The sequence below is a fragment of the Paramisgurnus dabryanus genome, chromosome 4 (assembly GCF_030506205.2).
Source record: "Paramisgurnus dabryanus chromosome 4, PD_genome_1.1, whole genome shotgun sequence".
NCBI lineage: Eukaryota > Metazoa > Chordata > Actinopteri > Cypriniformes > Cobitidae > Paramisgurnus > Paramisgurnus dabryanus.
The window spans coordinates 45,330,883-45,348,071 of NC_133340.1; the positions used below are offsets into that span (position 1 = coordinate 45,330,883).

The 17,189-nt window shown below is 37.9% G+C and overlaps 1 protein-coding gene across 3 annotated transcripts in view; it reads left to right on the forward strand.

Moving 5' to 3' along the window:
* mxd4 (MAX dimerization protein 4) overlaps positions 1 to 16,986 on the forward strand; it is a 29,555-nt gene extending 12,569 nt beyond the window's left edge. For all 3 annotated transcript variants that reach the window (XM_065254815.2, XM_065254816.2, XM_073814419.1), the window contains 3 exons: positions 3,714 to 3,828; positions 4,505 to 4,664; positions 11,715 to 16,986. In XM_065254815.2, the coding sequence (XP_065110887.1) occupies positions 3,714 to 3,828; positions 4,505 to 4,664; positions 11,715 to 11,890 (451 nt within the window). In that variant the 3' untranslated portion in view covers positions 11,891 to 16,986. The remainder of the gene's footprint in view (positions 1 to 3,713; positions 3,829 to 4,504; positions 4,665 to 11,714) is intronic.
* The last annotated feature ends 203 nt before the right edge of the window (positions 16,987 to 17,189 follow it).

The window sequence follows — 17,189 nt, forward strand, 5'->3', positions numbered from 1 at the left end:
GATTTGCAGTAATACTGTATAATGTCTAGTTAAAAATAGCCAATGAGAATGTTTCCAGGGAAAGTACAATTTTGAACTACTAGTCTGATAGTCTGGCAGAATAAATCCTAATTGCTGAGCCCTTATTTTACTTGTACTGTTTATTTGACTAAGAGCAGTTTTTGAAATCCTTACAATATAGATTATAAATTCGTCCCCTGGACTTTTTGCTAGGCATTTTTATCCTTAAAGGCGGAGTCCACGATGTTTGAAAAACGGTTTGGAAAAGGAGACGGGCCGACTACCAAAACACACTTATAGCCAATCAAATCAAATCAAATGCCGGGTTGCGTATGTGTGGGGTGGGTCTATCAACAGAAGGTCCAGATTCTATTGGGGTAGGGGCGTGTTTGTTTAGGCGATTTCAAATATCAACACTGGCTTTCAAACATCATGGACTCCGCCTTTAATACTGTATGTATCATAATGATCTAAACAATAGGTGTCAAACATATGGCCCGCAGGCCAAAAACGGCCCACAAAGGTGTCCAATCCTGTGATGTGTGTGATGATTTATTATGAAATACATATTTTAAAAACCCATTCAGGCAGAGCGTAGATGGACCCTAAAGGTCCTCGTGCACCCCAACATTTTGCCATTTCCACTGCCATTGTTCTTCACCGCAGACACAGAGAAAGCAGCAGCCGCGTGGCGTGTATATGAAATGCCCATGAATCAGTTTGTGCCTTAACAGGCTGCAATGGCGACATGCAAGAATAGCAGTGGGTTCTAGTTAAGAAACGCTTTCTTATAAATGTTGTGGCTGGTCAGGACTCTTTTCTTATTACAAATATAAATCAGTTTTCATATACTTCTGCTTCGTCGTCCATGTTGACGTGCAAACCTACATGCAGGCCGCTGGTAGGCAGTATACATGCTTGTAACCACAATATCAGCTCAACTGCCAAAGAAGCAACTGCTTGGCCAGTAAACCCATAGATATGTATAATAAAGGCTAGATGTCTCACCCGCGCTGCTGGCCAATGGAGGTCGATGTCCGCACCTGGCGCCCATCTTGTCTCAGTCAGCTAGCTCACTCGTAGCATTGTGCTTTAATAGTGTATGTTCTTTTAAATAATCATAAATTGCTCAATTTTCTACCAATTTTCAAACTGTTTGGTTTGTTATAAACGTCAGAGATGTACCTATGACACTGCAAACTTATGAATGATGTTCATGAAACATGTTCAAGCATCCATTACAGCCACGTTAATAACGTTTGTAAAAAAAAAACATTTAAAAATCTGTAGAAAAATTGCGCAATTTATGGTTATTTAAAAGTACATGCACCATGAAAACGCAATGCTACGAATGAGCGAGCTGACTGAGACAAGATGGCCGCCAGTGATGACGTTAGAGACATTATTTACCATCCGGCCTACAAATGAGATTGACACCCCTGATCTAAACTAAGGCCCTTTTCACACAGAGATGACAAAATACATGGATGTGTCAGTCTGGGTATCATTTGATTTTTGGTTCATTCACACTGCCAGTGGTTTTTGTAGGGGTGTGACAAGACACTTATTCCACAAGACAAAACACGAAATTGGGTTCACGAGAAGAGATGATATTTTTATACCTTTTAAGAAATCCTCAATGGTAGAATTATATGGGAAACTGAAATTTTTAAATGTTTTTACTAATCTATGACTGTCCCTAACAATTATTTAGGTATATTTTGGTAATGAAGTAATGTGATAATTTTTTGGTAATAAAACTAGACCTGAATGAAAATGATGATGCAATTATAATTGGTGCAAATAAAGTATAAACACCAAGTAAACACATGGTTTTATTAAACAACAACATATGTTATAAAAACCAGCATTATGTTTTATGACAAATGCCTGCAGAGGGTGCCAGCGGACTCATGATTTTTTACTTTCACTTTAGATTAAGAAAACGCTTTCTTTTGGCCAAACATATAAATCCTTTTTAATTTTTAATATTTGTCCAATTCTTTGCAATAGAAATGATACAGAAGCTGTAATTCTTAAGCAAGAACATGCAGACATTAAATTATGGAAATTCAGAGAGTGAGGGTTTAATCTTCTGAGACACTTCACATGTGATAACAGACAAACACAACGCGTCTCAGACTTTATACGAGTTCCCAAACTAACAAAATTGGAAATTCAAACAAAAAAAGCACAGGTTTTGCCACAAACTCAACTTTATACTGATATCTAATAATAATAAATAATAATAATTATTCCTTACATTTATATAGCGCTTTTCTCAGTACTCAAAGCGCTTTACATATGAATGGGGGAATCTCCTCAACCACCACCAATGTGCAGCATCCACCTGGATGATGCGACGGCAGCCATATTGCGCCAGAACGCCCACCACACACCAGCTTAATAGTGGAGAGGAGACGGAGTGATATAGCCAATTAGTATGAAGGGATGATTAGTAGGCCAATGGGCAAGTTTGGCCAGGATGCCGGGGCACACCCCTACTCTTTTTCGAAGGACATCCTGGGATTTCGACTTTGCGCAGTAACACCCTCCCTCTCCCATTATGAGAGTGAGAAGGGGAGCGGACTTTTCAGGCGAGTCGAAGTACTCCCAAAAGTGCTATTACGCCATAAAATATAGTTCCTCTTTTAAATCCGCTTAGAAAAGCGCTACGTTTTATTTTGTACCACCAAACTTGCTCGTATAACTACTCGTCTTAAATAGGAAAAACGTTGATGTGTTTGGTCACTTCTAACTTTATCTCTAAAGGGCAGCATTGAATGAATGGGGCTAAGCTAAATGCTATCGTAGCGTCGCAGCGCGCTCCAGCGCTTACATGCACACACACAGATGATAGAGGGATGATTCAACAGTTCTTAGTTAAGGTAATAACATATTTTAATATTGAAAATGAGTAGACTATTCCTTTAAATGTAAACTCATACCCCTAGCAGTAAATCATACAATGTTAAAAATAAAACGGTGGATTTATTAAAAATTTAGTGCATCATTTTTGCATCCACTTTTTAAAGTAAGTTTTACTTGAAATTTTTAGCAATTGCATAAATTGCTTAAAATTCCATGTAATACTTATTTTAAGAAATTGATGCAAAAATTATGCACTTTATTTTTAAGTAAATCCAGCCTTTATTTTTTCAGGGTAGTTTAGTTGTACACACTACGATACGACCCAGAATCTGCCCCACCTAAATTTATAGCCAGGAGCCGCTACTGCGTGACATGACGTGTAATGTAATTACAATTGTGCACTATTTTAATTTTTTGTGCTTATTATCTGTTTCTCTCTCGAGAAACCACATGCACGCATGCAGTTTCAATCATAAAATAGTATTTCATTACTAGTCTCTTTCGATTAAGTCATTAGGAGGCGTTCCTAATTCTGGTTGTCCTAGTAACAACTATAAACAAATGAGTAACAGTCTTACGAAAGTCAACAAATTTTCTTTGAGCCTAGAGGTTAATTGCCAATGTCTTGGAAACAGGTTTCCTTTATATAAATCACAAAGACAGACCTTCTACATAATGGCACAATAGCGAATCCTTAGTAATCCAGTTCCTCAGTCACGCCTGCTTGAAAGGCTACAAACTTAAAACTTTTTAGTGGTAGCAGGCCATGACTATACCAGCACCCTGATTTTTTCCCCAATGTAATAGTCTAGTACCCCAACCTGTTCTTTGATTTGTTGCAGACGTGCCAAACTGCGACTGTACCTGGAGCAGTTGAAACAGCTTGTGCCTTTGGGTCCTGATAGCACCCGTCATACCACACTGAGCCTGCTCAAACGCGCCAAAATGCACATCAAGGTACAAAAAAAATCATATTTATGAGGATCTCTCTTTCCACATAAGAGTTTACGGCAGTTTAGCACAGTTAGAGTCAGAGGGAAAGTAATCAGGAAAGGAAGCTTATTTGTCTTTCTGTTGCAACTCAGATGATCCACGATTCCCGTCAACAGGGATGGCAGTTTACCTTCTCTTGAAATTATTTTTCATAAATAATAGTTCTTTTGTCATCTCTATTTTAGGTTAATAAATTCACATAATAAGTGCATGTGAGTCATTAGCATGTCAAGGTTTTGTTAGGTCATATCCATGGTAAAAGTGTGTAAAAAAGGCAAGGCAGTTTTTGCTTAAGCCCTGATATCAAAACAATAATGAACCATGTCTGGCCTCATTTTATATTTCTGCCATATAAATACTTTAGTCAAATGGAAAGTGTTTAACAAAATGTCAATGCACATCTAAAAAACAAAGAGAGCCCAGTATCATGGCTCCTCTGACTCAGAATTGTTTTTTTAGCTCAACGTGTATAGTTTTCTGTAATGCTGCATAGAGGGCGTTAATGTGATTATTATTTATTTTTAACCACATTCAAAGATTGTGGATTTCTTGCAATGAATGTACGTTGATGATGCATGTCATGCAGTTTGGTGTCTTTGTGTCTTTTGTGATTTGATCAGTGGAAACATGTGCTTTGCAGAAGCTGGAGGAACAGGACAAAAAGGCTGTAAATGTTAAAGAGCAACTGCAGAGAGAACATCGCTACCTTAAACGACGTCTGGAACAGCTTTCTGTGCAGGGCTTAGAGCGCATTCGTACTGACAGCATGGGCTCCACCATCTCCACTGACTCTGAGCAAGGTACAACACTGTTCACCATTTTAACTTGTGTTTTCAGTGCATCTGTTAAAAGCTTTAGAAGGCTAGAATCTTTGAACAAAGAGCAAAGTGTCTGTTTACTAACTTGTACAATTCACCTGGTGAGCGTAAAATTGGAATTAGAAAAGAAACTAGAGAGTACTTTTTCACAGGAATTATAAAGTAGTTCAAACATTTTGTACTTTTACTTGAGTACATTTGAAGTGCTGTAACGGTACTTTTACGGCACTACTTTTTCTCGACTTGTCGTTTCTAAACGTGTTGTTTTCTGTCGTCGCAATCGGGTAGGAAAGAATATTCAGTCACTTCAATTATGTATGGCAAAGGTGTGTGCGACTTCCCACAGCTCTGTGCAGACTAGGGGTGGCACGGTCCATGAAAAAAATCCGAACCGTTCGGTTCGCTTGTCTCGGTTCGGAGCGCGTGTGTACCGCACGGTTCAACGGTTCATGGCATGCGCAATGTAGTCTCATGCCCTGTATGTGACCTCAGATAGCGTGTTTCCCTTTCGCGCGAAAGAAGAGGTGACTGGTTTGGAGTATAAGTACTGCGGGTTATGTTACGTGTAGAAATGACAAGTGGGAGAGAAATGGAAGTCTGCCCGCAGTTGGAGGATGCGCCAGCGACAGGAGATCGCCTTCTCTACAACCATTTGTCTAATCTGAGGTACTGAAAGTTTTACGTCTTTTCGTATTCAGCGCTATTTTTAGCCTTTCATTGATACAATTAAAGCGGCTGATTTCCGCGTAGTTTCATTTTGCTAGCGTGTGAAAGTTGCGCGATCTTATTTCAGAAATTTCCCCTCAAAGTAATCAGGACAGAAGTGGTCAAAAGTGGACAAAAGAGACTTAAAGAGATTTAAATATTACAGGTGCAAACGTTATGTTTCTCTCTCGTCCACATATACTCTCAGTATTAAAGCAGCCTCTCAGTTATAAACCTAAGAGCTACACTGAAGTTGGCATTTTAATAAATGCAAGTTATCTTTGTGTGCTAAAAATGCACATAAAGTTCATGTAGATGGGAATACACATTCTCTTTTTTGCCAAATAAATGAAAAGCATGTTGAAATCATCAATGTCTTCCCTCTTGCTCTATCAAAATCTCACCTGGCTTTCCTCAGAAATGGTCCCAATAATGTGCTTAAAGTCAAATTCAGTTTGTGCATGATTACATGATATAACTTTTTTTTTTTAATACTGTATCCTAAATAATGGATAATTAATATATTAATAAGATAAAACATTTCTGGAGTGTTAAAAATGTAAAGAAAAAATAACAACAAGAACCGTACTGAACCGTGAACCGTGACCATAGAACCGTGATACGAACCGAACCGAGGGTTTTGTGGACCGTGCCACCCCTAGTGCAGACTGATGAGCTCATGACATCAAGGTATTGCGAAAGCGAGCCGAAGTATATGGACCAAACTGCTCTCGCAGTACTTTGATGTTATACGCCGATTTGTCTGTGCAGTCATGAGGTACATGGCTAAAAGCTTGACCACCTGATACTAAATGTGTAAAACAGGCATATTTATGTAAACAGTAAGGTACGAGAGGCTGCTTTATAATATTAGGCACAACGCAAAGTGAAGTAAAGCTGTCTTAACATTAGGGCTGTGCAATTAATCGTTTTTCGATTTCAATTTCGATTTTTGCACATTTCGATTGCAAAAACAAGATAATCGAGGGAGATCAATTAGTGTGCCGCATTTCTGTTATTTCGTTTTATATCATTAATCCAGCGCGTCATAAGCAGCTGCGCCTCGCACACAAAGTAGAAATCCTCATGTATTTGTTCAGTTTTATGCTTTTCAAGCGAGCGGATGCAAACTATCGCTCACGTTTAAAATATTATCAGCTGGATCGTGGCGCCGCTCTCTGTCTCTCTCTCTCTCTCACACACGTGCAGAGAGCTGCGCGCTCCGGCATCTGTTTAAAGTCAGAGCACTAGGTAATAATCCTGTTTATGTTTGTAAAGTTATATGCATTTCAAGCGATCGTGTTTAAAATGTGAATCGCGTTCTGCTTAAACACTTAAACACTACTGCTTTGACACGTGTAGCCTTCTGCAGCAACACTAAACAATGCATTGAATGTATGCAGGGCTTGACATTAACACCCGCCAAATGCGGGTAGATTTCGGCTGCGGCGGGTAAGACAGCCAATCTCACTAGCCACTTTGGCTGGTTGAATATAAATTTTTTATTGTAGTTTTCTTAAAAGTTATGCAAAATTCGACACTGGGAAACTACAACTCCCATGAGCACTCCCTGCACCGAGCGCAACACCCAAAGACTGTTTCAGCGGAGCGTTGAGGACCAAAGCGCCACCTCCGAGAGAGAGCGCGTGAGAGGTGATGGATTTGCGAATGCACAAGAGGACGCAGTCTGAGCGCATACACACTTCGGGAAAGATAAAACAATTTCATGGAAGTGATTGGAGAGATATACATTGCGTGCACATTCTCAGTACAAGAGCGAAGAGAAATTCAGCACATACCTGAATGTACACGAAATCAAAGGAAACCCGCCAGCTGAGAGGTTCGCACATCATTTTAATGTAGGCTGCTTTGGGCAACAATAATGCCCTCTCGACAGTTGTCATTAAAAGTCTTAAATCACTTTTAACTGAAAACATGATCAAGCATATAAAATACAATCTGCATAAACAAGTTGAAAGTAAAATTCATGTACATTTCTTGACTGCTGTTGTTAATAAACATTTAAAGTGGTTGTCGAGGGGTTTTGTGTTTATCTTTTCAGTTAATCTTCTACACCCCTGCTCCACTTTTAATATATTCATTCAATGTAAATCTATTTATGGCTTACTAGACTGTTTTTATGCACCTAAATATATGATATGATCTATACTGATATACCTGGTATATACCAGCTAATAAATGTTGTCCTAATTTGGGTGGTCAGACTGCATTTGAGATTCAATCTGCATCTAATTTAGCTAAACCAAGTAAATTTGCTCGAATTAAAGTCATTTTAGGATGCCAAAGTCAAGTTTAATCATATAAAATTTATTTTACCAGCAACAAAATTGTGGCCTGTGAAAATGCAGAGTGGCTAGTAACTTCGGAAAACAACTAGCCACTTTGGCTGGTGAGCAAAAAAGTGAATGTCAAGCCCATGTTTAAATACATGTTTTTACAGTCATTTAAGTAATCGTGTTAAATAATCGAGATTAAGATTTTTATCAAAACAATCGGGATTATGATTTTTCCCATAATCGAGCAGCCCTACTTAACATAATAATGATGTGTGACAACATGGTTTGTTTCTATTCATGAATATCAGTCATGTGACCTTTCAGGTCATCCGCTCTTTTTCCAGCTTACTACTTTCGAAAAAATATCATCGTTAGGGTGTGATCCCTACTCGATCCCTGATGCATTCTTCCAGCCGCTGTCCGCTGCTACTGAACTACCGCTATTTTTACAACATCAAGAAGGCGCGACACAACATGAAACTTTGCCCGAAGTATCATCTGGATCTCTACACATGAACGCAAGCATTGTGAACATTGTTTGTGTACACAGAGTTTATTTAAAAGAAAGGTTTCGAACAACTGCCTTTGGCTGTTTTGGTTTCCGTGCACCATCTCTGAATGTGAATGAATAAATTTATATGAGGCTCCTTTTTCAACTAGAAGGTCAATATTGTTTTTCAATTATGATAAAACAACGAATTATCTGTGCATTTATATGCTTTAGGAGCTATCCATCTTTACTCTCCTCCCTACTTACATTGCATCCGGAGGTCGATACATCTTGACTGGCAAGATGGCGGCGAGCGGACACCAAAACAGCCAAAGTCAGTTGTTCAAAACCTTTCTTTTTGGTAAACTCGAGTACACAAACATTGTTCTCAATGCTCGAGTTCATGTGTGGAGAACCAGGTGATGCTTCAAGAAAAGTATCATGTTGTGTCGCGCCTTCGTGTTGTAAAAATAGTAGTATTTGTAACTTATTTTTTTCTTTTTAGTGTAGCGATTTTGATGCTCACAACATATTGAAGGCATAGCTTCTAGTTCTTTTGCGACCACTTCAGGTACTCAAAATGGCAGAAGACAAGTTTGAGATGTGACTGATGTCAGCTGATATTCATGAATAGACTGTTACAGCAGTAACAACATAAACAAATGTTTTTTGTGGACTAAAACACAATTTCTGGTAGACTTCCATATAGAGTCAATAACGGAGGGATTTTACAGTTTATTTCTGATATCTAGGGGAAAAATGACAAGTAAATCAGTGTAAAATGAATGTATACAATGTTAGCCACAGGTCCTTGAATTTTTGCCTGGCTGCCAAACCTCTCCGCACAGTTGGGATTCATGCTTGTCGTCTTCCCTTGTCTTTAGCAAATCAAAATTTAGGTATATGGCTACTACTAGGATTTAGAAATTTTGCGAGCACTAATGATACTGATATAAGCTATATTTTAAACTGCAGGGTGCTGTCTTAGTCATAATAGCTTTTATAATCATAATAATCTCTACTTATGAGCAGTGATGGGAGTAACTGTAATTCCACTACTTTTAGCGGTAACAAGCATGTAACGAACTATTTTTAAAATCAAGTTACGCAGTTACAGTTACTGAAATTTAAATAAGTTCATTACTCGCGTTACTCTATCTTGTAAAAAATTTACACTTGCAGACAACACATTTCCGACAGGACCATGGTGGGCGGCACAATGAATCATTAAACTTAATCATGGCCGACGGTGCGTATAGAATGAACATGAAAAATCTAAACGGGACAACATACCTTTTTTTTTATTGTGTGTGAGTCATAACGCCATCCAATCACATGTTTTAAATGATCTTTGCCAAGCAATCCCAGTATGACATCAACTTGCATTTGTAGTCCACAAAATTAATAAATCTGAGATCTGTTAATATATTCTCAGATGTTTACATCCGCAATTGTTGCTTTCCGGTAAAATATGCATCCTGCCCTGTACAACCTTGTTAAAACTCCATAGTATGTGTGAGTGCGCGTTTAGTTTCAGTTATGGTTTCACTCGCTCCGTGTCCAACAAAACAATCCACTCGCTCTGTGTCCGTCCGACAAAACAATCCACATACTCCGTTAACTGATTAAATATCTTCCTTTAATCTTGTTTATCCTGATCTTAAATCTTAAATTTCACGGATGCGGAAAAGAAAACTGTGCAACTCCACTGTATTCCAAAGAGCGCACTACCGCAAGCTTCACAGTCCCCACATTCTTAAAGAGACCGTACACAATTATAACACATTATTTATTTTCAATGTAAACATACAGAATATTTGTCTTTATGGTCTTAATGATATACATAAATAAAGTAAGCTTACATATTAAGATAATTTCTAATAAAAATATTTATAGGCTGAATCTAAAGCAAACTAGGCTCCTAAAGTATGTGATATATTAGAGCAGGGTTCCCCAAATCTTACCCTGGCCGGAGCACTGCAGAGTTTAGCTCCAACCCTGATCAAACAAACCTGAGCAAGCTTCTCAAGGTCTTAATGATCACTAGAAAATCACAGGTGGGTAAGTTTGATTAGGGTTGGACCTAAACTCTGTAGTGCTCCGGCCCTCCAGGGTAAGATTTGGGGAACCCTGTATTAGAGTCTTTCGTGTAAAATAGTCCATCTGTATAAGAAACTTTACTAAAATAATGCAGTACATAACCAATCTAACAAAAAAGTGATGCCCACTGAGAATCTCATTGACAACAAGCACACATACATAGCCTATCCCGCATTTGAGATGAAATTAAACTTACCGCTAAGTTAAGCAGATCTCACTTGACTGTCATCTATGTGACGCACGACAATCAGCACATGATCATTTTAAATTCCGTTTACAAGACAAATGCTGTTGTTGTTTAATATAAAGTTTACATTGCGTTGTAAAAATGAAGAAATTATCTTCATACATGCTAATTTCATAATGCAAACATATTAACACAACCTTTTTATTCTGCTATAATATTTAACACTATAAACAATAATGTTTCATTTTATATACAAACTATAATTCTATCTTGACATGCACATGAGGTTCATGTTGGTCCAATTTGATTCCCTCTCTTGCGCACAGTTGCCGTCGTCGGTCTCACTCTCAGCCTCCTTCCTATTACGAGGTGTTACTGTAAAAAATGCGCTACCCATGGCATTTTAAAAACCGGATGGTTTATTTATAGTTCGAATACGGATATTTCACGTCATGTTCGAATGCATATTCGAATATCTAATAAAAAGTGACAGCCCTACTGGTAGAGTAATTCACTTAATTTTAAAAGAAGTAACTGTAACTAATTACTAATTTTCTGTAACTTGCCCAACACTGCTCATGAGTATTTTTCAAAGAGCTACTTTGTACTTTAAAGTAAGTAAATATAAAGACCGGTACTTTTTACTCTACTCACACTACACACTGTAGAAAAAAGCAGCATTCATATCCAGTCAACATATATTTTTATGTTACTTTAACTTGACAAATAAAGTTAAACAATTTCAACTTGTTTTTATAAGTTATGTCAACTTATCACAAGTCAAAACTGTAAAAAGTAGGTTAAATTGTCTTGCCAAACCAAGTTGTTTTAACTTCATGCTGCATTTTTTTAAGTGAAAGCTTAGCAGATAGGCAAAGGCAGCACAGTGGTTGGTGCTTTTGCTTGGTAGGATACAAGGAAAGGTACTCAGTGTAACAATTTTTAAAGCACTGTTTACACAGAGCAAAGGCTATTTACTGGAAACACAAAATAGTAATGCATAACCAAAGTTCTAGAAAAGTAGTCCAACCTTCAAATTTTTGCATTTTATCCTTCCTACCTGCTACCATTGTAAAGTAAATACTGTTTATTTACATTAAACATGTTGCTGTACGTATATACCTACTGACGGCCAAGTCCAAGTTATCTGTGGTGTCTAGCAGTAAGCTAATGTATATTTGTGCTATTGATTAAGTTGACAATTATACAATATATTCCTTCAGTCCTCCAATAGCTTTTTTCTGTTTGTACAGAGGTGGACGTGGACGTGGACGTGGACGTTGACATTGAGGGTATGGAGTTCACTCCAGGCGAGATTGATAGTCTGGACAGTATTAGCGATGGTGAAGACCACTACAGTCTGCAGAGCAGCTCCAGTGACGGAGGCCACCATTCACATTCCCACAGACTGCAGGCTCATATCTACTAGTCTGTGCCATAATGCAACAGTGTTTCTCCTCCAACATGCACATCAGCCTCTACCAGCTGGCAGGAAGCACCTGGCTAAACCTTCTCACGTGATTTCCACTCCTTAGAGAACTCTTTCTTCTCCTAACCTTTTACAGCACCTTATATTAGACCACCTCCCCCTCCCCCACCACACAGGAATGCATTGACAAGCAATCTGCGGTTTTAGTGGTAACGTATTTAGTGTAGTTATGCAATTTTGACTTGTCTGTTTGTGTATAAGAAACTGTGGCTTTCTACTGTCTGTATAGGCAGCAACCTTCTATGGGGTTTAAGACCAAACGTGTTTTAAATGCCTGTGAATGCAAGGCCCATACTGCCTTTGATTTGGCACAGCTTTAATATTGCTAGGCAACGACAGAGGCAGCTGTCCTTTCAGTAAAATATTGAAGCATGAGCGCTCTTCGAGGGTGATTGAGGGTGAGAGGTGCACAGACACGCAGGAGACAGTAAGTGATTGGAGTCTCCAGTTGTTCCAAACAACGGTAAACTTCTGTCAATACAATGGATGGCCCGCCTCTCCCCTTATTCGATTGAACTATGGAAGAACGCAAATGACATCGGGTGCTTTTCCGCTTTGAGTGGTCCTTCAAAAATGCATGCCGCGAGATGTGGCCAAGGTGTTTGCCGCATAACGCTCACTGCCCATAGAAAATCATTCAAAAAATGTGCCTGCCACTGCTTATGGTACTAAGACCGCCGGAAAATTAAAAGTATAAAAAAATAGTCCCCTGCTATTGAAAGTTACCAAGGGGACTATTTTCGGGCACTGCGTAATATCATATTTGGTTATTTTTTAAGGGCGCGATGCTAATGGACTAATCAGATTCTATGAATTGTGATTAGCTATGCTAAAATTGGTGATCGGCTGAATGGATTACAAAACGGTTAAAATCAAATGTTTAACTCTAGGGGAGCTGAAAATGAGCCTATTTTCAAAAAGTGTAGTGTCCCTTTAAAGTCCTGCACTTGGTAGGTTTTTCACAGCATCTGAAGTTTGCTAATTATCTGTGATTTCTCTTTTGAGATACCACACGCGTGCATGTTTGTTTATGACAAGGTCATAAGGAGTGTGTGATGCGCTGTTCTGTCATGCTGGTGACTGATCTCAGCTTCAGCGCGGATAGTGACGAGCTCCCTGATCTCTGCTTCAGTTCAGTGTCCGACATTTCTCATTGTGAATGTTGAATTGACTTTAACTCTTTCCCCGCCATTGACGAGATATCTCGTCAATTAAGAGAAAACGCTTCCCCGCCAATGACGAGATTTTCCGTCTTTCCGCAATACCGCTATTATCCACCAGGTGGCGCAACTTTTTAAAACCGGAAGTATTGCCCTATGGCAAGCTGCTGCATGTCCGTGTCTGTTTTAAAGATCGCTCTGAATGGGATCTCTATGAAAAGTCCGTCATAAAAATGGAATTATATCTGCTTTTTGCTCAAAATATGGTGTTTTTGCAAAAACCTACCCATATTCAAATGCTGATTGCAAAAGAACCACTAAAGGTAGGATGAAACGGTTTTTTTTTGTTTGAAAGCAGAGGGTCTGTTCTTTCATTTGGTATATTGTATGTTTATATATTTAAAGAAGAACATTTTCTGGAAGGCATTAAACTTTGGTGAAAATCATGAAAAACGCTGGCGCTGGCTGGCAACTTTTTTTAAAAACGCTGGCGGTGAAAGAGTTAAATTCCTGTGTTAAAGAGTTGAACCATAACTTCTGGTTGCAAAGACACATGCGTCCTCACTACGGCACTCCCCTTATGGCATTGTTTCTGCGTCTTGTTCACACACAATTCTTTCCGTGTATGTTACGGCAATGTTACTCGGTCCTCTTAACGGGAGCGATCCCAGAATATTTTCGGGACGTGTTTGTGTTCACACAGAAGCCTCTGCTAATTTTAAGATGATAATTTTCTGGGACCAAAATGCTGTGTGATAGTTGGCTAATGATGCTTTTGGAATACACACCTCTGGGGCCTGTTGCACCAGGTGGGCGTAACCTGGTCGTAAGTCTAGTCTGGACCTAAAATGCGATTTAAGTCCGATGAAGAATTTACACCTGTTGCACCATCTAGGCATAGCGCATGTCTGAGGCTTGACTTGTTTCTGTGGCAAAAATAAAAATAATGAAATGTGATGAGACATTGGCGCTTCTAATGCACATGATACGCGAGCAGTGTGCTTTCATGCATGGCAAAGAGAATGCACCAATAAATTATATCATAAAATATAAACATATTTACAAAGACACAGGAGAGAACTTATTAAAAGCTTTCATTTAATTTCGTTTTAATACAGAGCTGTTAGAATTAATCTGCAAATTATTACCTTTTGTGCAAACGGTAAAGGCTTTCGTTAAGTTAATTTGCAGGTTGTGTTTGATCTTGAGGGAGAGCGCACTGCTAAACATGAGGTTTGTGAAAAAAGCTCTCATTTGTCATCTCTTAGCTGGCGGCAGTAAGTGTACGTTTTTAACCATAGTAAACGCAAATGGCTTCTCAAGCTGAAATAGCTGCAACTGTTCATAGTTTCAGATGGTGCAACAGGGGTAAATATTTTTCACAATGTCGGACGTAGCTAAGCCTAACGTAAGGCTTACACACAACTGGTGCAACCGGCCCCAGATCTTCTGTCAGATGCTCCTAAACTTTATCAAAAATATAGTTTGCTTTGATTGTAAAGCACTTTGGGCTTAGTTAATTTGCTTTGTACGTATGTGTGTCTTTAAACTCAGCACTGAAACAGACAAGTCAAAACTGTTTTGTGTTACAGTGTGGTGTGAAAGCTCTTTGTCAAGGTGTTGGTACTACCACAGAATAACATTGCTTTTAATTGTGTCTTTCTCTAACATGCAATAATTTTACAAGCCTTCATGCTTGGGTTCTACAGCAGTATATTTAACAATCAGTGTGCAATATTCAGTAGTCTTTATAAAAGAGAGTTTTTAGAGCTGGAAATTCCAACACTTTGCAAAGAGACCCAGTCTGCAAAGCAGGCTTGACTGATAACAGCTAAAAAAAGACAACAAACAAATGTACATTTAAAAAAGAAGCCAAATGTGTTGTTCACTAAAAGTGATGTTAACAAGTGGAGTTTATATTTTCTATAGTAACTTTTGTATTATATTTGTTCCTCGATTGAAAGATAAAAAAAGAGTATATACTATATATTTTTAAAATGACAGAATATAAGGACAGGCTCTAACATTTATCCCTTAGATTTCCCACTTTCTTCGTGTGCCTTGGTGACTTGTCATATATCTGTTTCTCTCCTTGTCATGTTGACACATCCCTCCAATTTTGCCACTTCACAACCTCTATCCTCAGGCCTCAGGATAGTGATGAAAATATGAGTGTGTTTAACCATCAGTTGGTCACATCTAAGCTCCACCTTTTTATTCTCTAAAAGCATACTGTCTTTTTTCCTGACACACGACACTGATCATCTCCTCACATGGCAGCTCATCATTATAACTCTCATCACCAGTTTATTTCATTGGGCTTTGCTTTATGTTTTTGAATATCTGTCAATATCATTTTCCTCAAGCCTGTTTTGTATTTCAAAAATATGAAGTGGAGAAACTTGGGAGAAGAGCATCAGAATCAATCATTAATGGCAGCTCGACACACCCTCTCCCCGCCACCAGTAGTAGTTTCTGTTGTGTGATAGCGGTGATCATAGTATTGGATCTTCTCCCCATAGGAGCTAAGATACAGCAATATGAAATATAGCTTTTATATTTGCAATGGGGTGGGGACTAGGTATATTGGTAAGCAGCACTGATTCAATACTATGGTGCATATTGTGACCAACTTATTGAGGTTTCATTTTATTTTTATATTGATTTTTACCTCTCCATTGTTTTCAAACAGTGGAAAAATGGAGCAAAATGTTTTTTCATGAAGAGTTTACATTTATGTCATGGATATACCTGACTATTGTAGCAAAATATTATTTTTAATGTGTACCTGTGTGTTGATCAATTGACAAAAAAACTCAAGCTTGCACAGAACCTCTCATTCATGTGGTGTAGTTGGAAGTTTACAGATTTGCAATTGTGGGTTACACTTGAGGTTTTATAGAATATCTATATGATTTTAACTTTCAATTAACGCAAGAAATATCATGCCACATATTTTGCATGGGAGTCAGGCTAAAAGTCATTTGTGATGAAAGTAACACTTGTTACAGAGACTATCCAGTATGCAGGGTCTTAAAAAGATTTTAAACACTAAAATGAGTATATGTCAGACTGGCATAAATTATGTGGAAATTGCAGGGTGTACAATGATTTTAAATGTTAATATCTTTTCTGACAAAAAACAAGTTATTATCAAACTATTATCAACAAGTAAGCTGAAACCGATTATGCTATGTTGTGGTGATACTGATTTTTGTTTGCTGGGATAAAATAAAGAGCCTTCCAATAAAGCATAAAGTCAGTGCAGTAGGAAAGCTGGACGGGACAAAGAAAGGAGTGTATTCTGTATATAAAAAAATTTTATTAGAGTGACCAAAAAATATAGATATAAAATATTACCAGTACCTTTTGTATAAACATAAAAGCACTAAAATAACTTTTATAAACAAAATGATTCCTGCCATAGAGATATTTTTACTTCTTTTTTTCTGACCCCCTCCAGATTTTGTGAGGCCTTTGATGTAATTTTAGATTTATATATTTATATAAATATATAGATTGCCTCAGTTTGCCTCTTCCCTGCTCCTGTTTGTTTTGTGTTTATCCAGGTCAGAAGTTTTTCATAGTTCAAGGACCCTTGCATTTTGGTAAAAGAGAAACTGTTGGTTAGGAAAGTCAGAGCTTGTAACATTGTTTGACTGAGAATTGAGGGTTCTGTGCTGGAAACGTGTGAACAGGTTTCCTTATGAAAATGAGTAAAATGCATTTAAAAGTTGTATTATATTAGAAAGGTTTTCTTTGTGTGTTTGTCTGTGTGTGCACATATTACCTGGTGCTGGCTATGTTTTAAGACCACACTTTAAGGTAATTATGTATTCTTGTATTGTAATATAAATAATTAAAATATTTTATACATATTGGGTCCACTGAGTCATTTTTCTTAAACCGTCCAACAATGCAGAAACAACCAGAGGTGTATAGTATTTTAGTTATATTTCCAAGCATCTGTGCTTATCAGAGTGTTTGTCTTGGGAAAAAATTTACTTCACAAAAAAAATTTCACTACATTCTAAAGCATAAAATCATACTGTGTATTCCTTTTATATTGCATATTAAAA